We start from the raw sequence: 19218 nt of genomic DNA, 5'->3' as shown, positions 1-19218 counted from the left end.
TCATGATCCCAGAGTTGTGGGATCGAGCCCCACATCGGGCTCCATGCTGAGGACAGCACGTGCTTAAGACTCTCTCTCCCTCTGCCCCTGCCCCACTCGTGCGTCTGCGCACACGTGCTTGCTCTCTCTCTAAAATACATACATACATAGATGAATAAGAGACCAAATAGCCATATTATGTCTCCAGTGTTTAAAACAAGCAACAATTTCTAATGCAAATATAGTGCTTACATTTTTTTAGAAAATTGTACAGTGCATTATAGAAGAGTTGTGAACTGGACACACAAACCTTTAATTCCAGCTCTAGCATTAGTGACAACTAAATAGGAGATTTAACCCTAATCATCTCATGTAATACATGAAAACACCAGACCAGGTCAGTGGTTTTTGTTTTTTTTTTTTAACGTTTATTTATTTTTGAGACAGAGAGAGACAGAGCATGAACAGGGGAGGGGCAGAGAGAGAGGGAGACACAGAATGGGAAACAGGCTCCAGGCTCTGAGCTGTCAGCACAGAGCCCGACGTGGGGCTCGAACTCACAGACCGTGAGATCATGACCTGAGCTGAAGTCGCACGCTTAACCGACTGAGCCACCCAGGCGCCCCCAGGTCAGTGGTTTTAATTTTCTTTCAATCAGTGTTTAAACTGAATTTTTCAGTGGGACAGGGAAGGAATTTTTCACTGTAAGTATATGATGAATAAGATCCTCATACTTAAGGTAAGAACACTCCCAAGGGCTAGAAGCCACAACTACTTTCCCATAGCTGAAAAACCACTCGAATAATATCTGAAGTTTCTTCCAGCTCTCAAGGTTTAGCAATTCATGCAATAAACATTCCTGGAATGAGGGGCACCTGGGTGGCCCAGTCGGTTAAGCATCCAACTCTTGATCTCGGCTCAGGTCAAGGTTTCAGTTTGTGAAACTGAGGCCCGTGCCAGGCTCTGCCCTGTTAGCAGAGTCTGCCTGGGATTCTCTGTCTCCCTCTCTCTCTCTGCCCCTCCCCTGCTCATGCTCTCTCTCTCTCTCTCTCCCCCAAAATAAACATTAAAAAAAACATTCCTAGAAAGAATAAATTTGGAAGCACCTGCTATGTGCCAGGCCCCAGTTTTGCACTTCCTCAAAGAACTCACCCACTGAGAACACGGGACCACGTTGGCCAAAGCCATGGCTATTGGGAGCTCTCCCTGGTCTCCCATCATTGTGACCAACTCCACCAGCCTCTCAAACCGGTCGGCCAGCACCGTTTCTGCAAGCGTGTCAAATTCTGTGCCTTGCTGGAGGATTTTTGTCAGAACTTCCATAAATGTAGCTCTTGTCTGAAGATCTTTGTGATAACCTAAACCTGATATGGACAGATAGATGCAAATTTACTAACATGGACTGTTGTAATTTTGCTTGTCTTACGTGCCAGTTCTCTAGATTGTCAATTTCTCTACGAAGCTTTCATTTTATCTCACCTATGGAGTGCATGAGGCCACTGTCCACATTAGCATTGAGTAAGTTGGACATTGCAAGGACTGTGCAGTGCCTCAGTGATGCCAGCCTCCGGGACATGCCACGTTTCCTGCCACCTGTTTGTGCATTTTCATCTTCAACTTCACTACAGTCATTCAAAAGGTTCATAAACAATGTGAAATACCTGAGAAGTAAAAAGATCGACTCTTACACAGTGAAGGCCACAGCAACCAGAAGGCTAATCTGATTTTCTGAAATTATCACATGTGCATCACACGAGTGGTCTTGGGTATCTGCTTCTCTCCAGTCCTGGGATAATCAGCCAGTGTGGCTCATCATGAAGTGTGCTATGCTGAGTATGATTTTATCCTGACAAAGCCAGCACGTAGTTCATAACATAGCCACCAAACAGATGCAATCTTTCCTGGTCGATGCAGGGAACACTTTTAGTGTTTACCATATAAAATTAGTAGTCCAAATAGTTTACACAATGCCATTTTAAATGGCTTAATGAGGTGATCTGGGTTTTACTGCCAATAATTCAATGACCAGACACTTTCTTTAAAAACACAAAACACAGTTGCTTTCCTAACCCAGTCCTATCATAGGGAATATTGCCTCATGCACGGGTTATATTTTATGAGCAGCTGCCAATGGCCATAATAGCCAAGTAACAAGGTCCACTTTCTACATACAATCATTTGCCACTTTGGTTAGATTTTGTTTTGTTGTATGTGGGGCTTTGTTTTTTGCTTTGCGTTTTTGGTGACTGAAACTTACTTCAGAAATAACTGTGACTTGGCTTCCATCAATTCCACACCATCTCCTTCCTCAGGCTGCAGTGGAAGACCAGCCAGGAGTGAAACAACGGCTTCCATGCTCGCCTGGTCCAAGTCTCTGAAGAAAGAAAATTTAAGGACCACATGAGTGTTTCAGGTTCTTCCACTCGACCTTCCCGCAAATAAACACCTTCCTAACGGAACTTTAGGAATTCAGGAACCACCTATTTCATTAAACTTATTAGGACAACCTAAATAATTTGAGTTAACATGCACACCCAGAATGCAAAAGCATTTTAAGTTAGGGAGAAGGTGATGATAACGTTCATAAAACCAAGCCTCACCGAAGGAATTTATGTGAATGATTATTATGTACTTCAGGGTTCAATTAGTTTCTGACATGTGACAATAAGTATTTACCATCTGAGAAAATATAGGAAATTCCAAACATCACTTTCTCACACTGGATTTTACTGAAAATCATTCAGTTAAAAATAGAAAGTAAAGATTTAAATAATTCAAATGCAAAATATCCAAAGAACACATAAAATATATCGATAATAGTGATGATATAGTATCAACACCCTGAGTAAACGTGCTAATAATTAAAAACCATCCTCTCCATCTCTCTCTCTCTCTCTTTACCTTGTAAGACATTTTACATCATCATCTGCTGCTTGGTTTGATGTTCCCATGACCCAGTCTGTCAGGTATTCTACCATTTTATTCCTACAGAATGGCAGAGAAAAGGAAAATAACAGACGATTTTTTTTTTAAGTCACACATACACCTTTAGTCATACAAGTATTTTTTATAGTGCAAATATTTGCCAAATCACTCGGGTGACATGGCAGTTTCATTAAAGAGATACCGCTACTCCAACTCTCAACAGGCAGAAGGGCACACAAACAGGCAACGTGAATATCAACACTCCACATCAGCCTTTAGCTATCGTACCAGTTTGAAAGCAGAATCAAATTCTTAGCTCCAGTATAATTTTAGACAAGGGAGCACTGTCATGGGCACAGAGCTTTGGGAGATTTGAAAATACAGGGAGAGAAAAATAAAAAGGTAAATTGTTGCTTTTCCATTTTCTCCCTCCCCTTTCCTAGGAAAATCAAGTAGCTGCTGGGGGTTTTTTTTGTTTTGTTTTTTTGGTTTTTTGGTTTTTTTGTACTTCATTTAACATAAGATTTACAAGACCCTACTTTGCTCTTTTGAGAACTCACCTAAATTTCATCTCTTGACAAAATGAGAGGTCATCTCTCCTTGCCATCATTACCTCGACTAACTGACACAGCTTCGTTTTTATTTGAATTGCATGGACCATGTTCCCAAGCACTCGAACATATCTATTTAGACATAGAAACATTCAGGGGGAAAAAAGAAAAAAAAAAAAAAAAAAAAAAAACACATATCAGATACAAACAAAAGAAAAGTTTTCTAAATGCTTTACCCTCTAAGTAAAATGATGAAATGTGACTATGAAAACTGCAATATTTTTATTTATAGGAGCACATGCATAACTTCTGCTTACCTTATTGCACCCCACTTTGAGTGCAATAAAGAATAGCAAATTATTTCACTAGCAACCACCAATGCTGATGTGTTTCTGCTACATTTCAGTAGAATACTTACCTGACTAGATTTAACATCATTGTTTCAATGCTAGCTTGCCCCAGATGTTCGGAGCTGCCTTCGGTATGATTATCTAGTAAGTTCTTCATTATAGCTATGGTTTGCTCCACAAACTGAGTATTGGTGTCGGTCAATAAAACCTACATAAAGAACAAATACATTTTGGCATCAGCGCAGAGCAGACACATCACAGATGAAACTGCGTGACCTGTCGTACACATGCCAGAAAGCACCCGGGGGCATATACCCAAATAGGCACACAAACACACATAGGCACCCATACCCCTACCCAAGACATTTCTAACCCCTGGCACACCCACAACTAGAGTTCCTAAAAACCAACCTGCTCCCTATATTGGATGATTCTTCCTTCTGCAATTTTCCGCCCATTTTTTAAAAATTGTGAGTGGATGCTCATGCCAGTATTGAATTAAATAATCAAAAAGAAAAAGGCTTCATTATCAAACAAATCGATTCAAAGAAAAGGGTGAAAAATAAAGCACAGAACACTTTACCTGTCCTTGCGAGTCAAAAAACTTGCTGATGGTATTCTTCAATTTGTTAAATAGCATTGGATAAAGAGCAGGACTCAATTCTAGACCCACCAGATCCTTAACGTTGGTCCGTATTTGAAGTCCCACTTTCTCATGGTTACACACCATTAAGGATAACAGCCGATCCATAAATTTGCTGACAGGTGTATCTGCATTTCCCTCCGAGGACATCACCGAAATCATGGAACCCTTGCGTTCACTGACTGGGCCCATAGGGGGGCTATAGGTTGCCAAGCCAGAGTTGCTTCTTTGCTGCAGGCACACTCCCCCAAGGGCGCAAAGGAAGCCAGTCATGTTGATCCATTCCTGTAGGGAGTCCGTGTCAGACAAATCTATGGATCCTCCTCCACTCACATGAGACATTCGCCTCTTAACAATGGTCTTGTGAAGGCTTTCAGCAGCCTAAACACAAAAGTTTTACGGAAAGCATGAATCCAACCTCAATGGGTTGAGAGACTTGACAAATTACTTTTTATCCAACATTTCTTCCATGACAAAAGAACATTTTTTACATTTAAAAAATGCAAGTCTTTACTCCAACCATCTCTAATGACATCAAGGTATCTTACTGCTCAAGGGCAAATGAACTGAGGTACAGAACTAAGGTAGCGATAAACACATATGCAATATCAGACCCAGAAGGTGGTTGTGGACTGCAGCTCAGAAAGGAACATGCAATCAAATTATTTGCTTCTATCAATCCCTGGACCTAGAGGCAATGTCTATGCTGCTTCAAGGAATATAAGCATTTGGAAATTTTCAACCAAGTAGTATGTGCACTTATTAGTGATGGCCCAAGTTCAAGTACTCTGGGACCAGCTTTGCAAACATTGTACTACTATTTTTTTTTTTTTTTTTTTAGTGTTAATTTATTTATTTTTGTGGAGAGAGAGAGAGTGCAAACAGGGGAGGGACAGAGAGAGAGGAAGAGACTGAATCCCAATCAGGCTCCATACCATCAGCGCAGAGCTGGACATGGGACTTGAACCCACGAACTGTGAGATCATGACCTGAGCCAAAACCAAGATTGAAACGCTTAACCAGCTGAGCCACCCAGGCGCCCGCATTATGCTACTATTAACAGATTCTGCATGGCAAGATGAGAGTAATCAAGCAAAAGAACCGCTAAACAGGAAGGAAGGGACTGTAAGGAAAGGAGTGCAGAAAAACAAGAAACAACAGAAAATAATCAAATCCTACAAGAATCTGACTGAGGAGTCATCTTTAGAGAGTTCTGATCCTGTTAGTTTATGGAGTACAGATGAGAAAGAAAAACTCTTACTATGTGTGGCAAAGGTTTTTCAAATTCAATTCTCTTTATATACTGCTTATAAGCTAATACTCATCCTATTACAGAGAACATATCAACCCAAGAAAGCAACACATTAGGGGCATTCTATGATAAACAGGGTGTAGAAGTACCATTGCAATTGCTTCATTATGTATGTTTGTTTTGTGGGAAAAATGGCCTTTCTCCCATGATGGATCGCTTTGAATAAGGAACTCCTGAAACTACCATTTCTTATGACACATGCATTTATTACAGCTGGAGCTAACAGTAGAGTATGACTACTATCCCTGCAGTCGTGCAGCACATTATCCCTTTTAGGACCTACGTTATAGGTATTTATGCAAATTCTCCGAACAAGAGTAGAGACAGAGTACAGCTTGCAACATGGTGACTTAACATGTAGCACGGTGACAGGGTCATTGCCTACAAATCTCTGCTTTGACAGCATGTTTTGACAGAGAAAGCCTAGATCTTACTTCGGTATTTTCTGTCACCTACTTTGTGAGGTTGGCTGGACTATGTCAGATAATGAATCAACTTCACACCTTTGGTGACTTGTACAATAAAGAATCATTGGTATCAGACACAGAAATGACCATTGCAAAAGAACTTACAAACTGGCTTATAAGCAACAATGTGGTAGAACATAGATTTGGACCAAATTTACATACTGAGATTATCAAACAGTGCCAAGAGAGTTTGAAGTTTTTAGCAGAAGAGCGACTGAGTCCTCAGCGTATTGATCACATGTGGGCTGCCGCAGTGCTGAACACGGTGATCAGTACCTACGTGACTTATTTCCTTTATTTGTCAAGAATGTGGATCCACTGCCACTTAGGCATCTCTTTTATCCAGTCTCAACCCTTGAGCCAAGTGTTCGCGGTGAACAAACACTGTACTTGGCATCAACGTTAATGAAACCTTTTTTTCTTTTAAAACATTATTAAATAAAGTACTAGGCTCAGGTATCTAAATAGAGTTCTTCTGCATCGTTATTAAATACTAAATTAAATAAGAAAGAGGAAGAAGAGCTCAGAAGAGCAGCTCTATCACCTTGGTCACCTGCAGCCAGCCCTTAAAGTACTGATAACAGTGATACCCATCAAAGTGGAGGCAGTGACATTGAAATGGATGAACAACTTATTAGTAGATCCAAACATGTGCAGCAGCGACTTTCAGACACGGAGGAATCTGTGCAGGGAAGTTCTGACGAAACTGCCAACAACGGTGAAGGTGAAAGCACTGGTCCTGGTAACAGTAGTGGGCATAGTGATGGATCTAGCAATGAGATGAATTCTAGCCATGCAAGCCAGTCAGCTGGGAGCCCTAGCAGGGAGGTACAGCCAGAAGACACTGCACATATGAAACCCTTTAAAGAAGATGATGAAGATGACGATCGTGGTCACAATCCTCCTAAAAGCAGTTGTGGTACAGATCTTCAGAACAGAAAGTTAGAAAGTCAAGCAGGCATTTGCTTAGGGGATTCCCAAGGCCCATCAGAAAGAAGTGGGACAAGCAATGGAACAGGAAAGGACCTGGTTTTTAACACTAAGTAATGCCATCAGTAGATAATCAAATACAAATGCTAGAGGCCTGTTCACACTCTCAAGATCCAGAGCATGGTATTTCAGGGGAAATAAACACCATTCGTATAGCACAAGCATCTCAAGAATCTTGTATTGCACACACTGGGGACTTTCGGGTGGGGGGGGAGGGGGCTACTGGGAATGGATCCTTTAATGGCCTGCAATTTATTGGTCCACAGCACCACCACCCTACCATTATTACCACCATGATGGGCATATTGCTGATGATATGCTAAGTGCGGCTGACGTCAGATGCAGTAGCATCCAGATCAGTGCAAAATCAGAATATGGCTGATTGTGATGAAGCATCTGGGTGTGAAGAGCAGTTAGTTCAGATTAATTCACATGTAGAACATCTTATCTCCAACATCACCTTCCCAATTTAGCATCTATTTACCATTAACATCTTAGTCAAGGACCCAAGGACCTGCAGTTAGTTCAAAAACATCAATTCAACATAATGCTCTAACGGGCATTAGTTTGGGTAATGTTTGCTTGGAAACACTTTATTGTGGCATACAGTTCACGATATGATTCAATTAATCTTTCTGAAGAATTAAGAAATGAAACAGAGAAACTTCTCTGTTCCTTGGTATGTTGGCTTATAGACAGATTTGAATGAGATTCATTGAAGGCTGCCTTGAAAATTTAGGCAAGAACAGGTAAAGAGGAATTTTTTACACGGCAGTCAAAGCTCATTCTGTATATTCTTATCGACTAGGTATGGTGAATGTAATGTACTATCATCAACCTGTGTTTTAGTAACTGAAGTTTTCATAATAGGTTTAAAGACTTTTCTCTCACAGGGTTCATATTTTCTCTCTCAGCCTTGCTTTTCACCGCACTTTTTGGCAGTCTTGGTTAGATTCCCTCCAACAGAAACAATAATGCTTATTCCCTTCTTGCCTCTGGGAACATCGTAGTGAGTATTCTGTTTTCAAGTTACAGTTAAATGTTCTTGAACTACATCATATTACATATAAAAAAAGCTAAATAAGTCAAGTTAAAGTTAAGCTGAAATATAAAAATTTTGATAGTGGCATTGTTCTCTCTGGGCGGATCTTTTGTGTCTTGACTTCTGCAGCACATTAAGAATTAGGTTAAGTGTTTTTTCCTAGTTTGAATTCTACTGTTTATTTAATAGGGTCCAAATGATTACCACAAGTTTCTTACATTTCAGTTCTGTTCCACTAGTACATTTCAGGTTTCCCTTGATAACGTTCCATTCTCTGGCATAGTAAATTCAGTTATTAATTGAATATGTAATGTTAATATAATGTTTGCAGCAGGGGCCTCTGGGTAGCTCCTCGGTCAAGCGTCCAACTCTTGATTTCGGCTCAGGCCATGATCTCACAGTTCATGAGATTGAGCCCCGTGTCAGGCTCTGCACTGACAGCACGGAGCCTGCTTGGGATTCTCTCTTCTCTTCTCTTCTCTCTCTCTCTCTCTCTCTCTCTCTCTCTGTCCCTACCCCACTCTCATGAATGCACCTGAGCTCACTCTCTCTCTCAAAATGAATAAACAAATTTATATATATACATATATGTATATATACATGTAATTTATATATATTATACATATATGTATAATTATATGTTATATACATATTTATATCTATTTATATTAATATATTATGTATTATATATACATGTATAACGTTTTCAACTTACCTCTGCCAAGGCCTGATATAACTAATTTCATTGAATATTTAAGTACTTCAAGATATTTTTTTTACCTCACTGAATTAGAAAAAAGTATATACAATGTTTTATTTTCTGCTTTTGGTCTTTAAAGAGCTCTAATTTGACAATCACGAATCAGTTAGTGAATCGGTCTGGCATATACTCTTTTTTTTTTTTTTTTTATGTTTTTTTGTGAGAAAGAGAGTGTGAGCAGGGGAGGGGCAGAGAGAGAGTGAGAAGAGAGAATCCCAAGTAGGTTCCAAGCTGTCAGTGCAGAGTCCCACATAAGGCTCGATACCAAGAACCGTGCATGACCTGAGCTGAAATCAAGAGCCAGACACTTAACCAACTTAACCACCCACATGCCCCATGCATATACTCTTTAAAAGGAATGCTTTTATTTTTTTTTAATTTTTGTTTCAAGTTTTTATTTAAATTCCAGTTATTTAACATACGATGTAGTAATAATTCCAGTAAGAGGAATGCTTTTAATGGCTGAATGTTTCATCATTTACAGAGGTGCTATAGCAGTTTTTTTTATCTTTTTTTTTGTTAATTTTTTTTTTTTTTTTTTAGTGTTTATTTATTTTTGAGAGACAGGAGAGACAGCATGAGAGGGAGAGGGCAGAGAGAGAGAGAGAGAGAGAGGGAGACCCAGAATATGAAGCAGGCTCCAGGCTCTGAGCTGTCAGCCCAGAGCCCGACGCGGGTCTCGAACTCACAGACCGCGAGATCATGACCTGAGCTGAAGTTGAACCTCAACCGATTGAGCCACCAAGGCGCCCCTATAGCAGTTTTTTTAAAAATGTTAATTGCTTGGGGCGACTGGGTGCCTCAGTTGGTTAAGAGTCTGACTCTTGATTTCAGCTCAGGTCATGATCTGACCTTGTGGGTTTGAGCCTTGCATTGGGCTCTGTGCTGACAGTGTGGCAATAGCTTGGGATTCTGTCTTCCTCTCTTTCTGCCCCTCCCCTGCGCACACACGCTGTCTCTCAAAAATAAACAAACATTATTTTAAAAAATGTTAATTGTATGGGGAGCCTGGGTGGCTCAGTCAGTTAAGCATCTGATTTCGGCTCAGGTCATGATCTGGCAGTTTGTGGTTCAAGCCCCGTGTCGGGCTCTGTGCTGACAGCTCGGAGCCTGGAGCCTGCTTCGGATTCTGTATCTCCCTCTCTCTCTGCCCCTTCCCCACTCATGCTCTGTATCTCTGTCTCTCAAAAATAAGTAAACATTAAAAAAAAAAATTTAAATGTTGTCTTTTAAAAGCCCTTGTGAAACCACAAGTGTTTTTTAAGTACTTGTTGTATCAATTTATATTCTCCATATGTGTATCTGCATACCCTATTACCCAGCAGTTCCACTGTTAAGTATGTACTTTACAGAAATATACCTAGACAGTTACCAAAAGACACATTCAAGAATGTTCAAAGCAGCACGGGTCAAAATAACTCAATAGTCTTTGTATAGCTATCCAGTGTCCAAAGAGAATAGAAAGCAAAATTAAATTGTGAACTGTCTGCTGAACGAAATAACATACAGCAATAACAGTGAATGAATGACAATGGCCCAGAGCAGTGTAGGTCACTCTCACACTGTTGAGTGACAGAAGCCAGATATAAAAGACTACATCTCCAGCACTCCATTTACAGAAAGCTTAAAACAGGAAAGCTATTGTATTTAGTAGTCAGGATAATGGTTACTCTTGGGTTGTTTAGTGATTGGAAGTGGGGCACAACAAAGGCTTCCCATGTGCTAGTAAGGATTTTTTTTTCTTGTTGTGGGTGCTGGTTCCACAGGCATGTTCATCTCCTAATATTCTGAACTGTTGCTTTGATTTATACATGTTTTTTATGTATGTTATATTCCAATTAAAAAAAGGATGTGAAAAGGGGAAAAAAAAGAAGTCCAAACTTAGATTACCATATACATTTTTTAAGAGCCACTAATATATTTTTGTCATAGACTGATAGAACCAACCCAGAATATGAAACTTCTTTTACAAAGCTTTGGACTCCCATGAGTCCAAACCTTACAAACATTATGCCAAGTGTGTGCCAAGTGTGGGCTGTGTGCTGACAGTGCGGAGCCTGTTTGGGATCCTCTCTCTTCCTCTCTCTTTGCCCCTCCCCCACTCATGCTGTCTCTGTCTCTCTCAAAAATAAATAAACTTAAAGAAAAAAAAGAATACCTAACAAAATAGTAAAATGTATTGCTTCAATTTTAATTTATTTTATCTAACTTTGTCATCCCTTTCCTAAAAATTCTGTGAAATACTCTGATGGAAAAAGAGAAGGAAAGAGGGTAAAGGAAGGGTCTCTACCACAGATCATCTCTAGCTCCTGCTCCCCCATATTTCTGCAATGATGGAAACACTTTATACCTGTGCTGTTCAACACAGTAGCAAATTGCTACATCTGGCTAATGAATCCTTGAAATGTGGCTACTGTGAGATCGAGAAACTGAATTTTAACTGTATTTAAATTACTTTAAATTTTCATTTAAACGTAAGTAGCCACATGTGGCTAGTGGCTACCATAATAGTGCAGTTTTAATGTTTATTTATTTTGGGGGGGGAGAGAGAGAGAGAGAGAGAGAGCAAGTGGGGGAGCGACAGAGAGAGAGAGAGAGAGGGAGACAAAGAATCCGAAGCAGGCTCCAGGCTCTGAGCCGTCAGCACACAGAGCCCGACGTGGGGCTGAACTCATAAGCCATGACGTCGTGACCTGAGCCGAGGTCAGACACTTAACTGAGCCACCACGCACCCCCATAATAGTGCAGTTTTAGATGAACCAACACTAAATAAGTCTTACAACAACTATATATATGTTATACGAAGAGTGACTCCAAAGATTACTGAAGTGAAGTACACACGTTTAGCAGATCAATTAAAAGACAAAAACCAACTTCACAAACTCACCTGGCCATCTTCCATTTTAGCTTTTGGATAGTTGAGGATTAGTTTTGTGGCTTGTTCCCACTTTGCATGTGTATCTTCCCAAGCCTAAAATGAAAGCAATTACCACTTGAAAGCAATTTTAAACTTAGGACTAAAAATCAATCAGCGATAGGTCTCAAACTTGGTGCATACTAGAGGTATAATATCCCACATGTAATATGCACATATAAATTAGATCTGCTTCAAAAGCCATTCCTTGTCTCACACACACACACACACACACACACACACACACGCACACAACATGTGGGGCCTGGGGAGCTGTTTCTGTTGCAAAGAGCATACCTCCGTGTTTCCTGCAGTGGGGTGCTCGATGCGCCTGAGTAGTGCCATCACTCTTTTCTGAAGTGCTGCTCTTCCTAAGCAAAGACAACAGCACATCAACTCGTTGCACTTAGAGCGCTGAATGCCATGGGAGAGCCTGGCCGGCCAAACCCCCAAGGCAGAGTAGGAGGAGTGGAAGGAATGCTTCCTATGATAAAGGTGAATGCTGCCTTTTGCTAGCCTCACAGGAAAGGTACTTAACTTGGACTCTACAATATCCACAGCATAAAATAAGCTATTCCCACCTATATTTACTCAAAACATAGGCCAGTGTGTTTAAAACTTCACCATATACAGTTCAGCCACAGTAAATTACACAATCTGAAACTGACAGTAATTTATACTGCCAGTTTTTAAACAATTGTACTGCGTATGAAAAGCTCAGTGAGAAGTTAACAATTTGTTTCAAATGCTATTTAGTTTCACCCTATCTTATGTAGAAAAGGATTTCAGGTGAGCTTCTTGAATTAACTCTCTAAGCTTACCAAGTAGTTCCTACATTCCTGGCACAATCAGATGTCGTGTGACTCGAGGCAAAATGAGTGGCGGGGTGGGGGGACATTATCCACACTTACCTGTTGACATCATATTGCTGACAGAGGCAAATTCCATGAATGTGTTATAGTTGGGCAAGAAGTTGTGCACCGACACTTCATCCACCCCACACCGGATATCTGCCTCCTCACAGAGGTGGCGGAAGCAGGACATGGCAACCAGAACAGCTTCAGTGTCAGGGCTCCACAGAAACATGTACAGGGCCACTTCGAGTTTGGTCTGAGCCTGTCGGCATATCGGCGGTGTGCCGCTGCACCCTGCTGCACTATCCTGGGAGTCAGGGATGAGAGGCATTATGTTTGCAACTTAGGTTAGGTGATTTTATTTATCAAATCCAACAATGCAACACACTGTGTACCGTGTATGTGTGCATTCAAGAACACGCAAAAGCTTTCCCCTGCAACCATGACAGGAATTTTCAAACCCCTAAACATCTTGTCTGAATGAGAAATGAGATGATTTGGACCAACATAATGCTACCATTTGTCCAATTTCAAATCGAATAGGTATTATCCTTACTTTAGATCCTAGAAATATAGATGAAGTCTAACCCAAACACAAGTAAAGTACCCATGGCATAAATCTACTGAATGAAAAATGCAATGCACTTCCAACTCAATTATAAATGACAAAGGAAGTAGTAAGAAATTCTATCTACCCACCAGTAGTAAGAAATAAAGTAAGTCCGCCGCAACAAGGACTAAAATAAGGGCACGGACAAGAACCGAATGTTGCTGTAGAAGATATACTTGATTCTGGGTTACAGAGTCCCAAAAGGAATCCTCATTTACAAAATGAATGTAAATTCTGCAGTCAACATAGACTGCAGTAAACACTATACTGCTTACTTGTTGTTTTTCCTCAACAGAAGGTTATACTGAAAATTAGGGATAAAAGAGCTTTGGTCTGTACTTCTAGATTTTCAAGTCTAACAGTAAAATGCCAATGGTCAAGTGGACCAGCAAGATCTTCTGTGGAATATCAGTATAATCAAGATTCCTGCAGGCTATATATGGCAAAGATTAGGGAAGTTAACCTAATCCTACAACAAGGCTGTGAATACACGCTGCTGACCTTCCCATGAAAAAAGCAGACACTCATCTCCACTGATAAGGATTAAAGAAATGTACTCTCTAGATTCGTAGCTGCATCCTAAATGCCACAAATAGTGTTTTTAGGTTTTTAAGAGTAAAAAACAAAACAAAACAAAACAGGTTTGGTCTGGAAGAGACATTCTTTTGTCATGATTTGCTATTTTCACTTGTACTGTGATTTATTTTTAAAAAGAATTATGCACACAAACACAAAAAACACAGACACTTATCTATTTCAAGCACAATGCTTTATCTCCAGTAAATTTGTATTTTTGTTAGGTGGTACAACTTTTAAACTTCTGCGATATGAATGGATATGAATGGTCCTTTGTACAGTAGAGGTTTATGATAATTGTAGCTCTCAGTTATAGCTTATCAATAAGTGTCAATCAATCAAGTGCTGTTTACACACAATCTCATTTAATCCTTCCAACACTTCTGGGACATAAATTGTTGTTATCCCCATTTTAAAGCTGATGAACTGGGTCACAGGGTTGTTAGGAACTTGCCTGAGGTTCCACAAAGATCAGTGATCGAACTAGAATCTAAGCAGTTCTTTACTACACTGTATCATCTAGTTGAAATTTACCAAAGTTCATTCAGGAAAAAACATACAGCACAGATGATAATAATACAGGAAAACTACAAAAGAAGCTGCTTACCATGGATGAGTTTCCTTTTCCCTTCCGAAGAGAGGCTCCAGGCGTACAAGTACGTATTAATTCTTCATGATCCATGGACATCTGACTGGTAGCTCCACTCGAAGGAACATCACATCCTACCCCGTAAAGGAAGAGAAAGTGACAGGAACTTCTATCTGCCTGCTAAAAAGAAGAAATAAGTAAGCCTTTCTGAAGCACTGATAATCAAGAAAACTAAATACATAATATGAGCTGTCTTTCTGTTTGCAACTATCCTGGAAAACTTCTCATCCCAACTCCTAATCCTTGAAGAATATTCACTAGAGACCCAATAGTACGAATAATGTTTGCTCAGTGTCTTTGAAGCTCCTCAGCCTTCCACCCTTCAAATCACCAGAAACAACAGGTTCTAGAAATGCAAATTAACATTTCTAGATCTAACATGAGCACAGTTAAACATCAACAACATAAATCTACCATATGAAAAATACAAGGTACTTCTCAGTCAATTACAAATGACAACAATTTTCTCCCCATAAGATTTTACCCTGTGCCATATCAGGATAATTGGAAGTTGACTCTTTTGACACTAAGTTCCTTTGGACCAGTAATTAACACTGGTAAATATGCCAAGCCTGTTGCAACTTTACTGACCAGAGTACTGCAGATTATTACTGGATTACTAATGCTTATACTCTGGAGAATTATACCATAGGCAAAGGTATGAAACCCTGAAGTCTAATCTTGTTCCTTATCTTTGGGATAATGCCAAATCCCACTATATTAACACACTAAGATAACCCTCATGTATAAAACCTAAATCACCATTAGCCCATTTCTAAACAAAGAAATTTAACAAGCTGCATGGTACACTGAAAAACATGAGTATAATATGTTTAAGATATCTTGGAGTTATTATTCTAGAAAAAGATAAAAATTCATCGAATCAAGAACTCCAAAAATTACACCATAATAGAAAAAAAATTTAACTGACTACAGAAACTTTATGATAAAAGAAATTTAAAGCTCTTCTCTAACTCCCTAAAATCTTGTCCCCATACTTTAACAGTTCAGAATCAAGACTTTTCACTCAACCGTAAGGGAGAGGACTCAGATATTTGAAGAGGTGAAATTGTCACGGCAGAAATGTAAATAAACTTAAAGACCCTTAACCTCTTTCCTTAAGTTTCTTGACAGATAACTGGACTAGCCTAAACCATAAGATTCAAGTCTTATGCACAAACTTGAGACAAGATAGAATATGTTTCTCAATCTAATTTGGTTATAGCAGCCCCCACTCCTCCTCGGCCTGCCCCATAGAGTCCTGTTGAACTCAAATGGAATTTATCAAGATTGCAACTTCAAGGACAGAGACTCAACAAATTTTAAAATGTTAACTTCTCAGCCATTATCCTCTGCACACATATTTCCCTTTGAAGACACCGTAGGCAGAAAAAGCTAAAGTAGGACTTAATTTGGCTAATATACATTTTCTTAATCTCTTCCCATTTACCCCAAAATAGGCTTCCATTTTAAAGATGTCACTTTGCTTACCTTATTTTTAAGAAGAAATTTATTCCTGCAGATCAAAATTTCCCGCAACCATTTGAGAATTTCTGTGCTACTAAGCATTTGATGGCTAGTTAATTTCTTGCAGATGTAAAAAAGCATTTGAGAGCTGCAATAGCATAAAGTTTGTGGTTATCAGTATCATCGATAAATAACCTAACAGAGGTATAATCAGTACATAAGAATGACATTCTCTCATAATGGATATAAATATATGTATAAATATACATAATGGATATAAATATGGATAAAAATATAAATATACTAGGATTTTGTTTTAAAGAAATTGATTCTCAAAATGTTAATAGCACGATAATCAAAGGGAAGAGGTCTACAAATTATGTTAAAAAAAAAAAGCAAGCAACTCTAAATCCTCCAATCCCCAAACTCCCAAGTGTTTCATCTACGCATCTCATCTTTGCAGAAGACTCAGAAGAAATGACAGCCTACGTGCACAGCATAGGCTGTATATAAACCCAGTGCTCTAGAGCAGGGATCTGCAAACAACTGCCTGTAGACCAAATCCGGTCCATTATTTGCTTTCCATAAATAAAGTCTCAGTAGAACGTGGCCACACCCATTCATTTACATACTGTCTATGGCTTTCGCTTTCGTGCTCCAACAGTGAAACTGAATAGTTCTGACAGAGACTATCTGGTCCACCAACCTATGATATTTACTACCTGACTTTTTAGACAAAAAATTTGCTGATCCCCACTCCAGAGTCATCATATTGTCCAACACTGTAGCCACTAGCCAGCCACATGTGACTAATGGGCACTTGAAATGTGGCTTGCCCAAACTGAGATGTGCTGTAAGTGTGAAACAACCAAATTTTGAAGACTTGACGGAAAAAAATAATGCAAGACATCTCAATAATTTTTATATTGATTATATATTGGAATAATATTCTAGAAATAGAAGCTGGGTTTAAAAATATTATTAAAATTAGTAATACCTTTCCTTTACACTCTGTAATGCGGCAACCCAGAAAATTTTAAATTAGGTATGTAGTTCACATTACATTACTATTCAAGATCACTGCTCTGTGTCTAGGATTTAACTCAGCTGCCAGGGAAGACAGTGCACCCACTTCTATGATGAGATAATGACAAAATACACCTGAGGATTACACATTTCCATTTTTCTCAATGTGTTGTCTTTGTGCTCTTTAAAAGATAATAATTTATACAACCTAGGAAATAAATTATAAAATTCTGTATATATTTTTACCTTCTAAACAGGTGTTCCTTATTTTTTAAAAATATTTTTGAGAGAGAGAGAGAGACTAAGAGAGAGACTGAGAGACAGAGACAGAACGTGGGCAGGGGAGGGGCAGAGAGAGAGGGAGACACAGAATCTGAGCTGTCAGCACCGAGCCCAAAACACGGGGCTCGAACTCACTAGCAGTGACATCAGGACCTGAGCTGAAGTCAGATGGTGAACTGACTGAGCCACCCAGGTGCCCCTAAACAGATGTTCATTATTAATTCACTTATCAAAATCATTGGTATTATGGAAAATTTATGAAAGATCATAGTTTTAAAAAGAGAAATAAATGATTAACATCATATAATTTTAACACTCTAAGCTCATATTTCTAACAATTTAATGCACAGTTGTAACTACATGGAAATCTGGAACATAAGAGAAAACACTAAGTAACAGTACTTATGGTTGGGTAATAATATTTAGCACAATGTTTTAAATTTTACTTTCTTGGAGCACCTGGGTGGCTCAGTTGGTTAGGTGACTGACTTTGGCTCAGGTCGTGATCTCGCAGTTTGTGAGTTCGAGCCCCACAAAGGGCTCTGTGCTGACAGCTCAGAGCCTGGAGCCTGCTTCAGATTTTGTGTCTCCCCCTCTCTCTACCCCTCCCCTGCTCATGCTCTGTGTCTCTCTGTCCCTCAATAATAAATAAACGTTAAAAAATAAAAAAAATATAAAAAATTTACTTTCTAAATCGCTGTGACAACAATTCTTACAGTTAAAACAAGAATCTAACAATTCAAGACAAATAAAATACAAGATCATAAAACCTCTATAAAGTTTCACAACTGACCAAGTACTACAGAGTTAATATCGAAAGACAAAAAATAAATGCAAAATAAAACTTTAACTTGAATTAAAAAGTTAAAGTACATATACCTAATTTCCCAAAATGTTTCCACAGGAGCATCAGGATTCCACAAATCAATGCTATCTAACTGATGAAGAACCAGCAGAGCCTGAATTTTAAAAAAGAGAGAGAATTACTCAAAAGTTTTTTGGTAAATGTAACACTGGAATATTTATTTTACAAATCCTAATAAATCGAGCTATTTAATTGCAGCCTCAACACACAGTAAAAGGCAAAAGAAAAAGACTAAAGAACCCAAATCTCTAGGGAATAATATATGTAGAATAAAATCATTTTATTCTATCATTCTTACTTTAAATGGCATATAGAGACCCAGTTAAATGACTGACGAATTCAGAGGAGCAATATACACATATAAAAATTGTTTTAAGACACAAACTAAGTCATTTCAATAAGTGTTAAAGAACTCAGTGGAACAACAAAAAGTTAATCTCCAAGTAAGGAGAGCTCACCAAAATTAATACACACAATATTTTACTTCCAGGGTGAAAGGTAAAGTAGAAGTTATTCTGCTCACCGCAAATTCTTTTGGAACAGAAAAGATCAATTATTTTCCAAAGAACAAGGGCAGGGGAAGCAAAACAGACTTCACATTTCAGAGCAGATTATTCATTCTTACATACTCCTATAGACCACAGAATTGAAGTTGGAATTTGGCTTACAGAACATTAACAAGAATTAAAGAAGTCACGTAAAATATACAGCTAATATACAAAAACACCATTATGAAGTAATGATAACCATCATAGTACAAAGTGTACCCTAGACTCTTCCTTGGAACCAGCCCCAACTCCAATTCTACGTGGCATCCCCCAGAGGCACCCCACTGAGCTATGTGTATTCTTCTCAGTCCTTGGTCAGTGTATTTGGTAATTCTTTAGCCCCTTTAAAGCCTTTTATTGAAACTCCAATAAGATGCTGTTCAGAACAAATTATGAAAACTGATTTCT

General features: G+C 39.0%; 1 protein-coding gene across 9 annotated transcripts in view; it reads right to left on the bottom strand.

Moving 5' to 3' along the window:
• The window catches only part of NF1 (neurofibromin 1), a 317585-nt gene that overhangs the window by 127717 nt on the left and 170650 nt on the right, over positions 1-19218 (bottom strand). For 7 of the 9 annotated variants that reach the window (XR_006196423.1, XM_042915411.1, XM_042915410.1 and 4 more), the window contains exons 15-27: positions 18277-18356; positions 16114-16237; positions 14581-14742; positions 12845-13094; positions 12231-12304; positions 11907-11990; positions 4389-4829; positions 3874-4013; positions 3465-3587; positions 2881-2964; positions 2237-2353; positions 1459-1640; positions 1132-1343 (exon numbers count right to left, since the gene is read on the bottom strand). Coding sequence is in view for 8 of the 9 variants with exons in the window: in XM_042915411.1 (XP_042771345.1) it covers positions 1132-1343; positions 1459-1640; positions 2237-2353; positions 2881-2964; positions 3465-3587; positions 3874-4013; positions 4389-4829; positions 11907-11990; positions 12231-12304; positions 12845-13094; positions 14581-14742; positions 16114-16237; positions 18277-18356 (2073 nt within the window). In the remaining variant the exon portion in view is untranslated. The remainder of the gene's footprint in view (positions 1-1131; positions 1344-1458; positions 1641-2236; positions 2354-2880; positions 2965-3464; positions 3588-3873; positions 4014-4388; positions 4830-11906; positions 11991-12230; positions 12305-12844; positions 13095-14580; positions 14743-16113; positions 16238-18276; positions 18357-19218) is intronic. The other 2 variants (XM_042915407.1, XM_042915409.1) reach the window with 2 other exon arrangements.

The sequence above is a fragment of the Panthera leo genome, chromosome E1, assembly GCF_018350215.1.
Source record: "Panthera leo isolate Ple1 chromosome E1, P.leo_Ple1_pat1.1, whole genome shotgun sequence".
Lineage (NCBI taxonomy): Eukaryota > Metazoa > Chordata > Mammalia > Carnivora > Felidae > Panthera > Panthera leo.
This window is presented reverse-complemented; position numbering and strand designations above follow the sequence as displayed.